General features: G+C 51.2%; 1 protein-coding gene across 17 annotated transcripts in view; it reads right to left on the minus strand.

Annotated features, from left to right (window-relative positions):
* Window positions 1-5206: 5206 nt before the first annotated feature.
* The window catches only part of PTPRS (protein tyrosine phosphatase receptor type S), a 100479-nt gene continuing 88407 nt past the window's right edge, over window positions 5207-17278 (minus strand). For 11 of the 17 annotated variants that reach the window (XM_074337641.1, XM_074337638.1, XM_074337636.1 and 8 more), the window contains 13 exons: window positions 16389-16436; window positions 15182-15279; window positions 14976-15099; window positions 14257-14432; window positions 14059-14178; window positions 11136-11290; window positions 10744-11029; window positions 10383-10561; window positions 9474-9600; window positions 9266-9391; window positions 7317-7471; window positions 7019-7154; window positions 5207-6371 (listed from right to left, as the gene is read on the minus strand). In XM_074337641.1, coding sequence (XP_074193742.1) covers window positions 6303-6371; window positions 7019-7154; window positions 7317-7471; window positions 9266-9391; window positions 9474-9600; window positions 10383-10561; window positions 10744-11029; window positions 11136-11290; window positions 14059-14178; window positions 14257-14432; window positions 14976-15099; window positions 15182-15279; window positions 16389-16436 — 1799 coding nt within the window. In that variant the 3' untranslated portion in view covers window positions 5207-6302. The remainder of the gene's footprint in view (window positions 6372-7018; window positions 7155-7316; window positions 7472-9265; window positions 9392-9473; window positions 9601-10382; window positions 10562-10743; window positions 11030-11135; window positions 11291-14058; window positions 14179-14256; window positions 14433-14975; window positions 15100-15181; window positions 15280-16388; window positions 16437-17278) is intronic. The other 6 variants (XM_074337642.1, XM_074337639.1, XM_074337644.1 and 3 more) reach the window with 1 other exon arrangement.

Raw genomic sequence — 17278 nt, forward strand, 5'->3', positions numbered from 1 at the left:
CGTTTTCTGGTTGCAGGGGGCACAGCCCACCATCCCTTGCGGGAGTCGAACCGGCAACCTTGTGGTTGAGAGGACGCATTCCAACCAACTGAGCCATCCGGGAGCTCAGCGGCAGCTCAGTTTAAGGTACCGTGTTCAATCTTAGTTGCAGGGGGCGGAGCCCACCATCCCTGCGGGACTCGAGGAATTGAACTGGCAACCTTGTGGTTGAGAGCCCACTGGCCCATGTGGGAATTGAACCGGCAGCCTTTGGAGTTAGGAGCATGGAGCTCTAACCGCCTGAGCCACCGGGCCGGCCCAACTTTCATTTTTAAGTATGTTTTTGCAGGACCCATGAGCTCCAAGTCAAGTAGTTGTTTCAATCTACTTGTGGAGGGCGCAGCTCACAGTGGCCCATGTGGGTATCGAACCTCAACCTTGTTTTTAAGAGCACGGCGCTCTAACCCAGCTAACCAGCCGCCCCTACATCTAGTTCTTTACAGAAAAGTTTGTCAACTTCTAAAGTTTCAGCATTATCAAGCTACTATATCAAGTTATAGAAGAGGGGATATTTTTGTTGTTTTTTTAATCAGTGCTTTGGGGTGATATTTCTCCCTTTTTCCACTGATAGATTTTTTATTATTCCAGATATACAAAAATGATATAATGATATAATAGATACCCCATCCTTTAAACCCGACTTAAAAAGTAAAACACTACACATCTCGTTGACTTTATCTGTACTCTTTGCTGAATGCACCCCGCTTCCTACTGCCCACAGGGAACACTTAATTGTGAATTTGTTTTATCGATGAGTTTGTCTAAGTGTTTTATAGTTTAGCTCTTAAATTTAGGTCTCCAATCCATTTTTGAGTTCATTTTTGTGTGTGGTGTGAGGTAGGGGTCCGATGTCACTCTTCTGTATGTAGAGATCCACTTGTATAGCACCATTTGTTGAAGACACTGTTCTTTCTTCATCAGGTGGTCTTGGCAGCCTATTGTAAAAATCAGTGGCCATAGATGTATGGGTTTATTTCCGGATTCTCAGTTCTGTTCCATTGATCTGTATGTCTCTCCTTATGTTTTGGTTACTGTAAGTTTTGAAATTGGGAAGGGTGAGTTCTCCAGTGTTAGTGTTCTATTTCAAGATTGTGCTGTCTGTTCTGGGCCCCTTGCAATTCTATATGAATTTGAGGATCGGCTTGGCCATGTCTGCAAAAAAAAGGTGATGGGGATTTTGATAGGGATTGCATTGCATCTGTCGATTGCTTTGGGTAGTATTGCCATATAGATGAGTTTTTATATATTTGCTGCTTATGTGTTTATGCGTAACAACTATAGAATTTGCTGTATGTGTTTTAAAATGCTTTGTAATGGAATTACACTGCCTTTTCTTCCTTCTGCCTGCTGTTTTGCTCGGCATATTTGAGATTCATTCATGTTATAGGACTTCATCTTCACTGCTGTATACTATTCCACTGTATGTCCATAGAGAATTCTTTATACATATTCCTGCTGGTAGATATTTAACTTGGTTGCAATTTTTTATAAAGTTAAAAAATTGGTTCCAATTTTAAATGTTTTGTTCATGATAAAAATGTATTATACTTTGTACCTCTTTTTTTTTTTTTAAACAAATACTCCCACTGTGATGCACCTGTACATATCTCCTTGGGCACATCTGCAAGAGTCTGTGTAAGATGTGTATATTGGAATGGAATTGTTGAGTCCAAGGTTATTTACCCCTTCAACTTACTAGATACTCTCAACTTGTTCTCCGAGGTAGCAATTTATTCTCACTGTAATTAGAGATTTTCTAATGTTAAACCATCCTTGCATTCCGTAACTCCTTCTCTGTTGAGTCATAACATTCTATTCTTTTAACGAGATGCTAGATTTGCACTGTTGGTAATTTTCTTAGCTTTTTTGCATCTAGACACATAACAGGGTTGTGCTTTTTTTCTCCCCTCAGATTGTCCTTGTACAGTTTGAGTACTATCTTTTTTTTCCCCTTATAGCTGACAATTTATAAAAGGTGCAAATCTTTTCCTTGAAGATTTGGCAAAACTCGCCTAAAAAACCAACTGGGAAGGTGTTTTGCATGGGGGATAGATCCTTGACCATCATTTCAATATTTTCTAAGTTTATTCACTTTTTAACAACTCAATTTAATTTTTATTCTTAGATTTTTTTCCTATTTTATCCTTTTATACATTTAGTGGTTTGAGTGTATACATAGTATACACTCAACCTTTAAAATGTCTCCTCTATAATAGTTGGTCCCCCTGTCATCCCTCCTGCTGTTTGTTCCCTCTGTCTTCCTGCCAGAGGTCTGCCTCTTTTATGGGTGTTTCCAAAGATCCAGATTTTTATATTCTCATTTTATTGTTGTTGCTGCCATCATTTCTCATTTATTAATTTCTTAACGTTTTCCCTGGATTTTCCTTAGGTTTATCTATTGTTTTTTTGTTTGTTTTTGTAGGTGCATAGTTGAAAGTTTTAACTAGTTTATTTTCAGTTCTTTTCCTCATAAATTCATATAAGGCTACGTATTTCCCTCTGAGACATCTTTGGCTGCTTATTACATTTATATTCCAGATCTCCCTCCCCACATAAATGTGCTTGACTTTAAATTTACCTCTGAGCACATTTTCAGTTGCATCCCACTAGTTTCATTTGCAGCGCTCTCATCATTCAGTTCTAAATTGTAATTTACATGATTTCTCTTTAACTCATTGTTTTAACACTTCCAATTATGTGGACCCAGGAGTTAAATGTCATCATTGATTTATAATTTTATTGCCTTTATTGTTAGCAAGTCTGTTTAGCTTTCCTTTATGACCTAACACATGCTCCGCTTTCATGACAGCTGTGTTTGGACAGAATGTACATTATTTGTTGAATACAAAGTACTGTACTCATCTGTTTGATCAAGTTTGCTATTGCATCATTCATCTCAAGATCCTTATTTTGACGACCTGGTCTTTCTGAGTTAGGTTCAGTCTCCAGCACCACTGTGCTTCTCTCCATTTCTCATGAGTGTTTCTGCTTTAAACATTTTTAAGTCATGTTGTGAGGGACAAAGTATGTATTTAGGGTATTGGCACTTAACAGCACTAAAGCGCTTTGGCTCCTGACAGATCCTTGGTGATGGGAGGTGGGGCTCTTCTCTAGGCTCTGTCCTTTCCAGCCTGGGGCTGGAGTGTGTGTGGCTGATATGGGCAGGCAGAGCTTAATGATGCATTATACTTGCCGTGGGAAATGGGTAGACCTGGGCCCACGTCCAGTTCTACCAGTTACCATCTGCATCATCTTGGGTAAGAGACCTGACCTCTTTGAGCCTGCTTTCTCATCTATTGGTGCATGGTCAGAAGGAGTAATGAGATTGTGGGAGGCAAGCATACAATACATGCTCAATAAATGGGGGTGGATATTATGGTATCCTGCGGCAGGGCCAAGGTAACTGGAGACGCATAGTCTTGGTCGTCATGCCTGTAGGTTGAGGCGATTCTTTAAGGACCCTCCTCTTCCAGGAAGCCCTCAGATAAATCCTTGCCTGCCTCCACTTACCCCCAACCATAGCCCTGAGAATTTCAAGGGGTAAACCAGAGCTGAAGGTCACACATGTTCATTTTCCCTGAAGATCCTTTGTCCATTGTCCAGTAAGGAGGGCAAGGTAGATCCTATTTAGACACTTCAGCCTTATGGGTTTGGGAGACGAGAGAAGGGAAGTATGGATGCTTTCTTAGAGGAGCATTTAGAACAGGGCTTTGAGGATTGAGTAGGAGTTCTGAGTGGAGTGGCCTGTTAGTAGTCTTGGATGGTTCAGCTAAGACCAGGCTTAGGTTAACCTGAGTCTGATTCTTCTGTCCATTTTGTCCCAGGATCTGTCACATATTAGAGGACCACTCTCCCTTAGTGAATCCAGAAGTCAGGAGCTAAATATTTTTGTTAATGCAAAAGAACCACCTCAAAAATGCCTGATTAATTTCCAGTTTCATCTTTTTCTTTTTTATGAGGATTTATTCTATTCCCTTCTAGTTATTTGAATTGAAAGCTTGGTTTGTTCAGTTTACTGAGTTTCCAAATTTCTTATTTTCTGATCAATGTGTTCAAGGCTGTGTATTTTCCTCTTGATATCCCTTTGGCTGCAATCCACAGGTTTCATTACATAGTGGACTAGTTGTTCAGTTTGAAAAACATTATTTCTATGTTGATTCTTTCTTTAAACCTCTGCCTTATTTATAAATGTTTTAAAATTTCCCATTGTAGGCCTTACTCGGGGGAGAGAATGACTTTAATGCAGAATCTACTCCTTGGTGCCAAGATCAGGTCACCGTATCTAATATTTGCTTTCTGGAATTTGTAAAGATGTCCAGTGTTGGTTTTTCTAAATGCTGATCTTTTGTAAATGTTCCATGTGTATTTGAGAATTTAGAGGTCGGGGATATGACGTTTGAACAATTTCACCAAGCTTATTAATGGTATTAGTCACATCTCCTATATATGTATTTACTTTTTGACTACTCGAGCTGATGGTTTCTAAAAGGTGTGACCCGCCACCGTTTCCTAGGCTGGGCCCCTCCTCACTAACACCATCGCTTCTCGTCCATGAGGCTTCTGTGTGACCATGGCGGGTTGGGGGAGTATCTTTCATTCCACCTGTAGCTCCTAGACAAAGTATAGACAGGAAATGGCTCACCCTCCACCCCCCGCCGGGTCTGACTCTGGCTCTGAATATGGGTCCAGTCATTGGATAATAGTGCTCCCAACACAACCCAGTGGTTCCTTCCATGGGGTCAACTCCATCACTGCCCCTTCGGGAGAAGGCGGCATGACGTGGGGTTTGGGAGCTGTGGATAAGACTGACCAGGGTATGAATTCCAGCTCCATTTCAAATCCACTGTGTGATTGGGTTGGTGCCTGCCCTTCTCTGAGCCTCAGTTTTTTCATCTGTAAATTGGGCTGATGACACCCATCTCAAGAGAGCTGGCTCCTGTTAGACACTCAATGGTGGTCACAGTATTATCAAGAATAACAACTATTATCAATGCTATTCTTAGACGCTGTGTTATCTTGGACGAACACCACCACCTTTCTGGGCCCCACTCCTCACTGGATTGTCACATGATGGAATGAGAACACATCAGCTCTCCAGGTGCCCGCCAGCCCCAGGGAGGGGATGGGATGGACAGGGGCATGACAAAGACACCACCACCGGCCGGGGTCGGACGATCTTCCTTTAATACAAAGTCGATATATCTACATACACAGAGGTGAGAAAACCACCCAGCTGCTTCCGTTTGAATAAACAGTGTTGAGAGCAACGGCAGATCTGCTCTTGTACAAAGAGAAAAACTCATTTGCTTGGGGGTGGGGGATCCCATCCTTTCTGCTTTTGCCCCCAAACTGCCCCGTAGTCCCAGGGGGAAAGGATCCCTGAACCAGGACAACACACACTGCCCTTTCCCCGAAGAGGTGGCATCTCCTGTTTTGTTCATTCTTCCTCCTTGGGGGCAAGTGACAGGGGCTCAGGCTGCAGGGCAGGCCCACCCTGATAAGTTCGATCCCGATGCTGGTGGGCCCGAGCCCCCCAATGCCCCACCCTCAGAACTGTCCTTGATATGTCTGAGAATTAAAAAAAATAAGAAAAGAAACAAAAGAAATCAGGAGCAAAAGGACGTCCTATGCTTGAGTGAGGCACACCTTCCAATGGTAGGAAAAGAAAAAAGCCACAGGGGACAGCCGTTGGCCGCTTGCGGACATACTCATCACACAAGAACGTTTGCTACGGTGAAAAAACAGACTGTGAACAGAACAGGAAGAAGCAACGTTTTTCTTTTTAAATTCATTGACTGGCAAGTTTTTTTTCTTTCTGTTTCTTCTTTTAAAAAAATGGAAAAAAAAAATACGCTATTTAAAAAAAGGAAATGTCACTGGATATAGTTACACAGTCTGAAAAGAAAGCTGAATTCTGAAGCCCCCAGCCTAGGCCCTCTGGGCCAGAAGGCTCTCTGGGGGCACAAGGGGTTACAGCCCTTGCCCTCCTCTGGTTCTGGGGAGAACCTCCGTTTGTTCGCCATCCCCCCACCCCCCACCCCGGGATCTCTTGTTTTGGAATCAGAAGGAAATGAGGAATGTGGCAAGTATTTGAAGGCGGTGGCCGGTGCCAGGGAGGTTGCTGGGGGCCGCATGGGGGGCTCCAGGGGCCGCGCTGTTCCCAGAGACCGTGCAAAAATGCAGCTGCTGGGGGTCCAAGGCCTCCCGGGGCCCGGGCAGAGGCCTCCAGGACCGGTGGAGTCGGGCCGGGGGCGACCATGGCTTTACGTTGCATAGTGGTCAAAGCTTCCAAGGTATTCCAGAGCTGCCTGGTAACAGAACTGGTACTCGTCCTGTGGGAGGGCAGGGGAGGGGAGAGGAACGGGGGTTCCGTCAGTGCCAGTCCCGGTCTGACGCGTCCCAGGGCGCCCCCAGGGGCAGCCACGAGCCTCAGCCTGGTATGTATGTCCCTTGCATGAGCTGGCTGTCCACAGTAAATGCCCTCTCCTCTCTGCCTGCAGGTCATACACATCTTTTAGGACATGACTGCTCAGCCGTCCCCTCCACCTGCCACATGCCCCCTCCAGGCTAGGACTCTGACGCCAGCTCTGTCTCTCAGGAGACAGGCGAGTTTGAGGACATTGTTAAAATGCCCAACATTGAGTCCGATCGCAGGGAAGACCCTCTGCACACGGGGCCTCACTTCTCCCATATGGGGAGCAGTGGGGACTTCAGAATCTGTGGCCTGTGCCAGGGTCATGGTTGAGCTGTGAACTCACTGACTTAGGGACTGGAAAGGACCCATCTCTGTCCATTCCACAGGACACGTCTCGGCTCTGGACTTCAATCTGTTCTTGTGTCAGGAGTTGACAAATCCACCTTCCAGCTCAAAGCAGGAGGTGAAGACCACCCACCCACAACAAGCCAACGTCATACAGCAGAAAACAGGCTCCACCGGCAGAAGCATGAGGCCAGGCCGCCTCCCCCGCGCCCTCCTCACCTCCGTCTGCACCATGGCTGGCCTCTGGGTGCGCAGCATTTTCACCGTCTGGAAGACGTCCACCACGCCTTCGTACCGCATCCGCTCCAGGACGATGCTGAGCGTGATGAAGACGCCGGTCCTGCCCACACCGGCACTGGGGGCACAGAGATGGCAGCTCAGGGTCAGGGCTGCTGGAGCCCGTGCTTCCCCAGGCACAAAAATAGCCCAAACTGCACTGCCTAAGGTTGACGGCTGGCCCCCTTAGACCTCAGTTTCCCCAGGTGGAAAATGGGCTGGGGTTTGGGGAGCAGCTCACCTGCAGTGGACAGAGATGGGGCCATCCTGGCCGAACTGCTCCTTGGTCTTGTGCACTTGGCCGATGAAGTCGATGAAGCCCTCGCCTGACTTTGGCACACCCTGCTCCGGCCAGTCTGTGAACTGGAACTGCCGGACAGTCCGGGACTGGCCATCCTGGAAAGGAGAGGAGCCTGGTCTTGCTATGGTGCTCACGGCTGTTGTCCATCCCCGCCGACCTCCGCTCCCGTCCTCCATCACCAGCCAGCAGCACCCTCCACCCTTCCCATCCTCAGCCCCATTTTCCGTCACCCACCCTGACAACTCAGTGCCCTTCACCCTCTGGTGGCACTGTCTTTCACTGATGTTCGTCTCATTGCCAACACCACCCTCCTCGGTGACAATCTTCTATTGTCACCATCCAATGACACCATCATTTTTATTAAATTTATTAAGGTGACATTGGTTAAAAACACCACATAACTTCAAGTTATGTGATGTTTTATTTCTATAATACCTCACCTGTAGACTGCATGTGTGCTCACCGCCCAAAGTCAAGTCTCCTTCCATCACCATATATTTATCCCCTTTCCCCCTGGTAACCACCATACGTAGTCGGTGTCTATGAGTTTTTTGTTTGCAATAACACCATCTTATATGGCTACCGTCCACCCCCACCTCTCCAATCCCAGCCACCACAACCAGTGACATCCCACACCAACACTCTGCCACCCTGCACCGTCCCACAGTGCGAGCAACAGCTGCCCTTCTTAGTCCCGTTCTCCACCCCATGATCCTTCGTCAGCCTCACTCTGCACCATCTCAGAGCCCTACCCAATGGCACAGCTTCTACCAGACGCCCCTGGTAACTCATCACCTCCTACCAGCACCAACCGACACCAGCATCTTTTATCCTTCACCATCCACTAGTGATCTTCCACCACCCACTGCTGGTGTCCCCTCTGTTCCTCAGCACCACCCTCCCACACCACCTCCCAGCATCCACCAGGACGGCCCCGCTGATCTGTGGTTTTGCTCCTTCATCCACCATCTGCCTTTTCCCAATCACATTCTCCACAGCAAAATGGTGCCATCAGTGATGCCCTCTTACCCTGCAGTTGTCCATCCTCCACCACCTAACACGTCCTTTCTCGAATCCCACCTTCCTTCCGTCCAACACCCTCCGTGTTTACACCCTCCACCACCGTCCAGCAGTACATGTTCCCCTGGTTCTCCAATCCCACACTCCACCCATCCAATGGCACCATCTTGAATCACCCAACGCTAGGAGTAGTGATCAGGGCTTCGCCAGCCCCTGGCAACATCTTGACTGCCTCTCTCCCATCATCCTATCCCTGCATGCTCCAGTCCCCTCTTCTGCCACTAACTTTCATCCTCTGTCACCCAACAGCGCCACCTTCCACTGTCAGTCTTCATCCATTGCCACCTAATACCTTCTCCTACCACCCACGGCGCCATCCTCCACTGAGTCTTCACCAGCCAACACGTCTACTCTCCCTGCTCATCTCGCCCCACCCCGCGGTGCCAGCTCCCATCACCCTTTTCCATTCCACAGCTCGTTCCCACCACCCAGCACCGTCAATCCCTCAGCTCTCCCCTACGCAGCTTTCAGCCTCTAACACTGTCCTCCACAGGTTGTTGCTTCCAGGGGACACCCCATGCACTCCCTTTGTTCTTAACCCCCTTGGGCCATGTTCCTAGTGAGAGGTGTTACACACACCCCATGGGGATATTTTGGGTCAGCACCTGGCCCCTCTGCCACCCACTTGGTGTAGGTAGGCGTGATTGGTCAACTGGTCAACTCCCTCTTTTTCCTCACAAGCCCCTACTCTTAGTCCTCCCCCTGGCCTTTGCTTCTATCCCCAACTAGAGAAGCTCTCTCAAGACGGCTGGGGAACACCGAGCCCGACCTTGGTGCCAGCCCCTCCCGCCAATCCATCCCGTACTCACCCGGGCATCTGTGACCTTGAACTCCCGCAGGATGTACTGAGGCATGTTGTATTCTGCCATCGGATCCACCACGAAGTACTGGTAGCGGGCAGAGCGCTCCGCCGGCCAGTACTGGTGACATTTTTCCTGTGGAGGGGATGGCAGCTGTCGTCAGCGCCGTCCAGGTCCCTGCTGGCCCCACCCACCCCCGCCGTGGCCCCCAGCATACCCTGCCCATCTCCCGCAGCTTGGTCAGCATCACCACAATCGTCGAGTTGTTCTCCCACAGCATGCGCCAGAAGTCCTCCGTGGTTTCTGCCAGGGGCCCCTGTGTCGCGATGTAGGCCTTCTGTTGCCTGTGGGGTGGGTGGGGGAGGCCAGGGCTGACTGGGAGGCCCCGGCCTGGAACTGGCCTGATGCCCCCTGACGGGTCAGGAGCAGAGCAGGATCCACGGCAGCCGGATACACCTGCCATGCCCCTGCCTACCCAGAACAGATGAGCAGTGGACTATCTCCCTCCCCACCTTATTCAGCCCCCAGCCCAAATACCATTTTGCACGTGGGGAAACCGTCGGCCTCAGGGGATATTCCAGCTCTTTGAAGAAGCTGCAGACTGTTCGCTGACCTCTCCTGCCTTCCTGCTCCACCTCCCGCAAGTGCCAGTAAACTTGCAGGCCAAGTTCTTGCTCAGCCCTGGGCCTTTGCACAGGAGGGTGCCTTCTGCCTGCACACCCTCCCCTGGCCAGGTTACTCGACCTCAGCAGTACTGACATTCAAAGCTGGATGATTCTTTGTGATGGGGCACTGTTCTGGGCACTGCAGGGTTTTGAGCAAATCCCTGGCCTCCTCCCACTAGACATGCGTAGTAGGCATCCTCCCCTATTTACATCAGGACAATCACAAATGTCCCTAGTCCTTGTCAAATTCCCCCTGGGGGGCAGAACTGCCCAGATTGAGAACCACTAATGTGGAAAGATGGAACCATGCTATGGACAGCAGCCATCAGTTAAATACACCTTAAAAGATTCCCTCCTTAGCTGTGACTGCACGAGACTGGCAATGTCTCCAAGCAAGAATGGAGGCCCCTTGGGGGCAAACAAGGCTGGGACCCTAGCATCGCCGGGCAAAGGTGAGGTACCTGTAGCCATCGATGAAGCTGGCATTGATGTAGTCGGAGCCCTCCACGCCCCGGATGGGCTGCAGGCAGACCCGCGTGCTCTCGTACGGCATGATGTTTACCAGGCGGTTCTTGAACTTGTTACAAGGCAGATTGGCACTGATGAAGCGGGATGTGTGGGCTTTGGAGTTGGCCAGCCGCTGCGGGGACGAGGAGGTAAGGGCCCATGAGGACAGCCTCCAGTTAGAGCGCTAATGGTGGAATGGTAGGTGGGGGAACACCACTCCCAAACTCTGGTCCCTATCACCGGGGGCGACTCCGGTCTCTAGCTCCTGGGCTCACCCCCCACCCTCCCCACAGCAGCCAGCACACCGCCTCCTACCTTGAACTCGAGTTCCATGCCGGTGACGTGCTCGCCGGGCTCCACCTGGGCCAGCTTCTGGATATAGGCGTAGAGGCTGCGGGCCGGCACCTCCGTGTTGCCGCAGCCCACGGCCTCCAGCAGGGCCTCGTGGATGAAGCTGTACTGGTCCTCCGTCTGCACCATGTAGTTGCGCTGGGATCGCATGAGGGTCACGTGGCCGTACACGTCTACCGTCTTCTCTGGCTTGATCCGCTCCAGCATGGCATCGATGACGATGAAGCAGCCGGTGCGGCCAACGCCAGCGCTGCGGGGATGGGCGTGGCGATCAGGGCCCCTCGGGGGAGGGGGTGGGTGGGGCGTAGAGGGCGGGGCACAGACGGGAGCTGGGCGGGGCACAGGGACAGGCGTACCTGCAGTGCACCACGATGGGGCCGGCGTCGGGCGGGTTGCAGGTCTTGACTCTCCGCAGAAAAGCCAGGAATGGCGTTGGGTACTCAGGCACCCCGTGGTCCGGCCACGCCGTGAATTGGAACTGGCGGACCTCACGTTTCTCACTGGAGCCATTCTGGGGGCACAGGACACCGCCTGTCACCACAGCCCCACCACCCACATGCAGAGGACACCCAAATTCACACCTCCGGCCCTGAGTGTATGTATGACTCGGGTGTCCAGCTGCCCCCTGCACACAGAGCGGTCTCCACATGAAAGTTTCACGTCCTCCTCACAACACCGCCAACCCTGTGCCCGACTTTCTCCCCAAACCCACTCCCCCATCTCAGCTGACGGTGGCGCCATCGTTCCAGGCGCTCTGCTGAGAACTTAAACGTCACCCTCAACTGGACTTCCCGCCCCTACATCCAAAACATCAGCCAAAACCGCCAGCTGTGCCTCCAAAGTCCATCCCCCTCATGGTAGCCACCTTAGTCCAGCCCCATTGTCATTGATCCAGACCAGAGCAGTCACCTCTGCCTGGGTCCCACCTGTCTTCTCTCGCTACTCCTGCAGCAGCCAGAGGATGCCTATGAGCCTCTGAGTTGGGTTCCAGGTCCCGCCCCTCCTCTGCCCACAGCCCTCCAGGGCTCCCACCTCCCTCTGGGTAAAAGCGTAAGTCCTCCCTCTGGCCCTGCATGCCCTCCCCCATGCCCTCCCTCTCTCCCAACTGTTCACTCTGCTCCAGCCACAAGGACCTCCTTGCTGTTCCTCCAACATGCCAGGCACTGTCCTGCCCCAGGGCCTTTGCATCAAGCTGTGTCCTCTGCCTGGAATGCTATTTCCCCAGATCTCCTTGTGGTTCCCTGCCTTACTTACTCCAGGTCCCCAGTACCCATTCTATCCTCTGTGCTTTACTTTAATCCTACATGTAAGATTTCTTGTCATTTTTGGACCTTGGCCTCAGAGGGGTTTTTGTGAACTTGACCCCAAAGGAAAGGGAAGTAAAAGAAAAACTAAATGAATGGGACTACATCAAACTAAGAAGCTTGTGCACAGCAAAAGAAACTATCAACAAAACAAAAAAGCAATCAACTGAATAGGAGAAGATATTTGCAAACAACACCTCCGACAAGGGGCTGATATGCAAAATATATAGAACTCACACAACTCAACAACAAAAAAACAAACAATCCAATTAAAACATGGGCAGAGGACCTGAACAATTTTCCAAAGACCTATGTATACATGGCCAACAGGTACATGAAAAGATGCTCCACATTACTCGTTATCAGGGAAATGCAAATAAAAAACTACCATGAGATACCGCCTCACACCTGTTAGAATGGCTGTCATCAAAAAGACAAAAAACAAACGCTGGAGAGGAGGGGAACCCTTGTACATTGCTGGTGGGAATGTAAATTGGTACAGCCACTATGGAAAACTATGGAGGTTCCTCAAAAAATGAAGAATAGAATTACCATACGACCCAGCAATTCTTCTTCTGGGTATCTACCTGAAAAGTTTGAAAACACTTATACATAAAGATATAAGTACCCCTACGTTCACTGTAGCATTATTCACAGTGGCCAAGACATGGAAACAACCAAAGTGTCCTTAGATAGATGATTGGATAAAGAAGACATATATATATATATATATACATATATATATATACACACACACACACACACACACACACACAATGGAATATTACTTGGCCACATAACACAAAAAGGATAAAATACTGCCATTTGTGACAACATGGATAGATCCTGAGATTATCATGCTGAGTGAAATAAGTCAAGAACCGTATGATTTCACTCACATGTCAGGTATGTAACATAAACAACAAACGAACAAACAAAGAAACAAACTCATAGACATAGCCAACAGAATGGTGGTTCCCAGAGGGGAAGGGAGTGGGGGAGGACAAAGAGGGTAAAGCGGTCAAATTAATGGTGAGGGGAAGAGACTAGACTTCGGATGGTAAGCACACAATGGAGTACACAGATGTTGCATTATAAAGATACACACCTAAAGCTTATATGTTATCTGCCAACATTGCCCCAACACATTTAATTAAAAAAAGATTTCTTGTCATTTTTATCTCTTTTGTCTGTGTCTTGTCCACTAGACCAACCCCCACAGGGGCAGGACATTTTGTCTGTCACGGTCCCTGCTGTGTCCCAGCTCAGGGCCTGACACACAGCGTGTGCTTCCTATGTGTGAATGAACCAAGGATTCTTATTCACTCCTGTTCACTACTCGGTTTTCTGGCACTCGGGCCAGGTGTCTGCTTAATGTCGAGCGAGAACCTGACTAGGGTCATAGGAACATCGCGGTGCCAGTAGCACCTCCTCTCCCCATCATGACAATAAAAAATGTCCCCTGGATGGCAAACTGCCCCAACTGAGAACCACTGAGGTAGAAGGCAGACAGAACCACGTTACGGACAGCAGCCTTCAGTTACATACAAAGCTATAGCGTCCCTTTGCTCCAGCCCTGACTGTCTGGGGTGAGCAGGGTCTCTCCAGCTGAGTCTTCCACCCGAGACTTAAGGCCCCTTAACGGCAAGGCTTAGACTCTGCCAGGACCCTGTCATAGGCCCAGGACAGGTGAGGCCAGAGGATGAGGGCAGGTAACACCTGGGGCACGACCCATGGCAAGAGAACAGGTTCGCTGCTAAGTTGGCTTCTGCTGGTTTTGTCCTCCTGCTGTGCCCAATTCTGAGCCTCAGTTTCCCCATCCATAAAGTGGGCTTCATGAGAATGTGGTCAGCCTGGGTCAACATGCTTGATTATCTCTGTCTGACAGGGACCTCCTAGGGCAGAAGCTGGGGCTGTCTTCCTCCTCTGCCCCCATCACCCCTCCCTCAGCCTCTAGCCCCAGCCTGGGCCCTACCTTGTGCAGGGAGAACGTCCGCACGCAGAACGTAGCCAGCTCGATGGTGTCCAGTAGCGTTACCTGGATGAAGCCATAGGTCTCCGTGCCCCTGTTGGGCCAGTACTGATCACACTTGATCTGTGCCAGGTTGAGAGACGGAGGTGAGTGTGGGCCAGGGCTGGCTGAGGGCCTGGGGGCGTGGGGTCCGGGCCTCACCCGTGACTTCTCCTCCAGCCGTGTCATCATGACGATGGTAGCTGAGCGCTGCTCCCACACCATACGCCAAAAGTCACCAAAGGTCTCGGGCAGCGGCCCCTGCGTCGCGATGTACGCGTTCTGCCGCCGGTAGCCGTCCACATAGTTGGCGTTGATATAATCACTGCCCACGATGCCTAAGGCCAGGGTGAGAAGCCAGCCATCAGAGTGGCGCTGGCCCTTCTACACTGGACGGCCCCAATCTGTCCCCAAGGAAATGGTGGGGCACACACTTCAGGATTCCTCCCCCTCAGCACTACTGCTGTTGGGGGCAGATCACTCTGGGGGGGCCGTCCTGGGCCCTGTGGATGCTGAGCGGCATCCCGGCCCCACCTGCTCGATGTCACTAGCACCCATCTCCAACTTGTGACCACAAAAATGTCCCCAGACATTGCCAAGTGACCCTGGGTGGCAGAATGGCCCCAATTGAGAACCACTGACATGGAGGGACAGATGCAGACACGTAACAGACAGCAGCCATCAGTTAAACACATATCTAAACACTCCCAGCGGCCTCTGGCTGGAGCTGGACCAAATCTGAGACCAGAAGCAGGCCTCCGTTTCCTGAGATGTCCCTAGCTTATCCAGTCCATGCTGGCCCTACCCTGTGGCAGAGGTGTGGGGTCTACGTGCTGTATGGGAGATGAGGCGGCAGGAGGGAGCCCGGGCCCGCGTGCTACCTTCAATGTGCTGCAGGATGACGCGGGAGTGGTCGTAGGCGATGACGTTGGCGTAGCGGTTCTTGGGCTTGTTCACTTCCAGGTTGGAATGCTCCCACGTGAACTGCTGGCCCGGATCGATGGACTGCGGGGGCAGGGGAGGCGGGGTGTCAGGGATGGGCGTTGGCAGGCCCGGGACAGCGGGGGGCGGGGGGGGGGCAGTTCACCTCATACTCCTGGGAGAGCTTGAGGCTGTCGTTGGCTTTGAGGCGTTCCGTGTGCTCGGCCATGTCTGCGATGGGGATTGGTGGGTGGCTAAGCATGCCTGCGGGGAGAGCAGACCCCAGTGGCATGGGCCGGTCACTCGGGGGCCAGCCCAGGGGCCGGGGGTGGGGGTGCTCTACAGTGTGAGTCTGCGATGGACGAGCTGCGGTTAGAGGGTGTGGTAGGGGAGGGGAACCCAGGCCTGCGGGTCTGAAAGAGGAGCATTTGAGGCTACAGCTCCTGGCCGAGCCTCACACTCCTGGTTCACAGTGTCTGCCAGTACCAGTCCCCCAACCCGGGGGGAGGGGGTGCCCTAGAGGACTTCAAGCTCCTAGGGCCTTGTGGCTGGAAGCAGCGGGTGACACAGAAATGAAGAAGCAGATGGCAGCCGGCTGGGCCTCCAAAAACATCATTCCCGGGGGGTGGTGGGGGGGGACACACAACAGGAGACCCCTTTCTACCCCTTTGGGATCAGAGGGCCTGAAAAGTTCTCTGCTAGGTAGAGTCCAGGGACTGGAGAGGGGAGACACAGGTGTGTCCCCATCTGTCTGGGCACCTGCTTGGGGCAGGCGCACCGAGCCCCTGACTCTGAGGACTGACTGTCTTATCGGGTACATGGAATGGTGATGCCCCTGATCCTCAGAGCCTCCAGGGGTGTGGCTGGAGGTAGTGGGGTGGGCCTGGCTCTTTCTTCCTGAATCAGGGTCTGCCACACCCCTCTCCTTTCCTAGGGCCGATGGCTACACATGCGCTCACACACTTACTCTGCAGCTACGTGCCGCCATGGACGTACCGGTGTTAAACCGTTAAGACATGGTCAGGCCAGCTGGTAAACAACTATTGTTCTAAGTGGGGGCCCCCAAGTGTCACACAAGAGCCCACCTCTACATGGTCTGAGGCTGGTGTCCATTTGTCTGGTGGGTCCCTCTGCCTGTCACACAGGTGGGCTCCTGTTCTTACGTATGTACACACATACATGTCTCACCTATGTCCCTGCCCCCCCCCCACAACCAGCAGCCTAAGGGCCCAGTGGACCAGACCCCCTCCCCCCAGAAGCCAGCATTGGACAGGTGGGAGAGATAGGAGGCGGGATGGAGAAACCAAAGATGAAAACAAACGGGGGGAGGGCGGGCGAAAGGAAGCCAAGAACAGAAAGACACAGGAACTAACTTTCAAAGTGAAACCCCGGCTCCCTGAGGGGGCTGCTGAGGCCTGAATCTGCAGAAACAGCAAACAATAAATAAATGAAAACACGCGAGGGGGCTGCCGCCTCGCCCACCCTTCATGGGGTGCACGCACAACGGCCAGCCGACAGACGCAAAAGGTAGAGCAACTTCCAACAGCGAGGGACACACGGCTGCTGGGCCCCAACCCGAGAACCGACAGTACACGTAGCTGCTCTGTCTCCCTCTGCCTGGTGTTCAGCTGCAACGTTGGGGAAATCCCAAAGTTTTAGGTTCTTCTGTCAACATGTCCCCCCAGACCAACCTGGCCTTGGGTCCCCTGTTGGGGTCAGCAGGGAGGATTTAGGAGGATGCAGGATGGTGAGGGAGAAACTCAGGGGCAGGGGAAGGACGTTCGGGCCCATGCCATGAACTTTAAGGACGATAGCCATCAGTTAAATACACCTTTAAAATCCTCCTTTGGATGGAAACAGAACTGACATAAGACAAAAACTGTCTTTTCTGAACAGCGACAGAAAAGAGACGGGAGTATGTTAGAGGTGCCATATGAGACCTTTCACGATCTGTTATGGAGGGAGGGCTGCAGCCATCAGTTAAATACAAATGTTTAAAATCTCCATTTGGTTGGAAACAGAGTTAATATGAACCAGATCAGATACAGGAAGTGGAGACCAGGTGCCGGCAGTGGGACAGATGTAAGCAGGCTGTGAGCTCAGAAGAACAGCAGCCATCAGTTAACTAAAAAATTCCTTGCTGGTTAGAAGCAGCTGGCATGAGCCCACCAGGAAGAGGAGATGAGGGAGTGTGTGGATCGCTGCAGGTGACGGTGATCAAGGACCAGACCCTGACTCATCTCCCACCAGGCATGGCAGGTGA

The sequence above is a fragment of the Rhinolophus sinicus genome, linkage group LG07 (genome assembly GCF_036562045.2).
Source record: "Rhinolophus sinicus isolate RSC01 linkage group LG07, ASM3656204v1, whole genome shotgun sequence".
Classification (NCBI taxonomy): domain Eukaryota; kingdom Metazoa; phylum Chordata; class Mammalia; order Chiroptera; family Rhinolophidae; genus Rhinolophus; species Rhinolophus sinicus.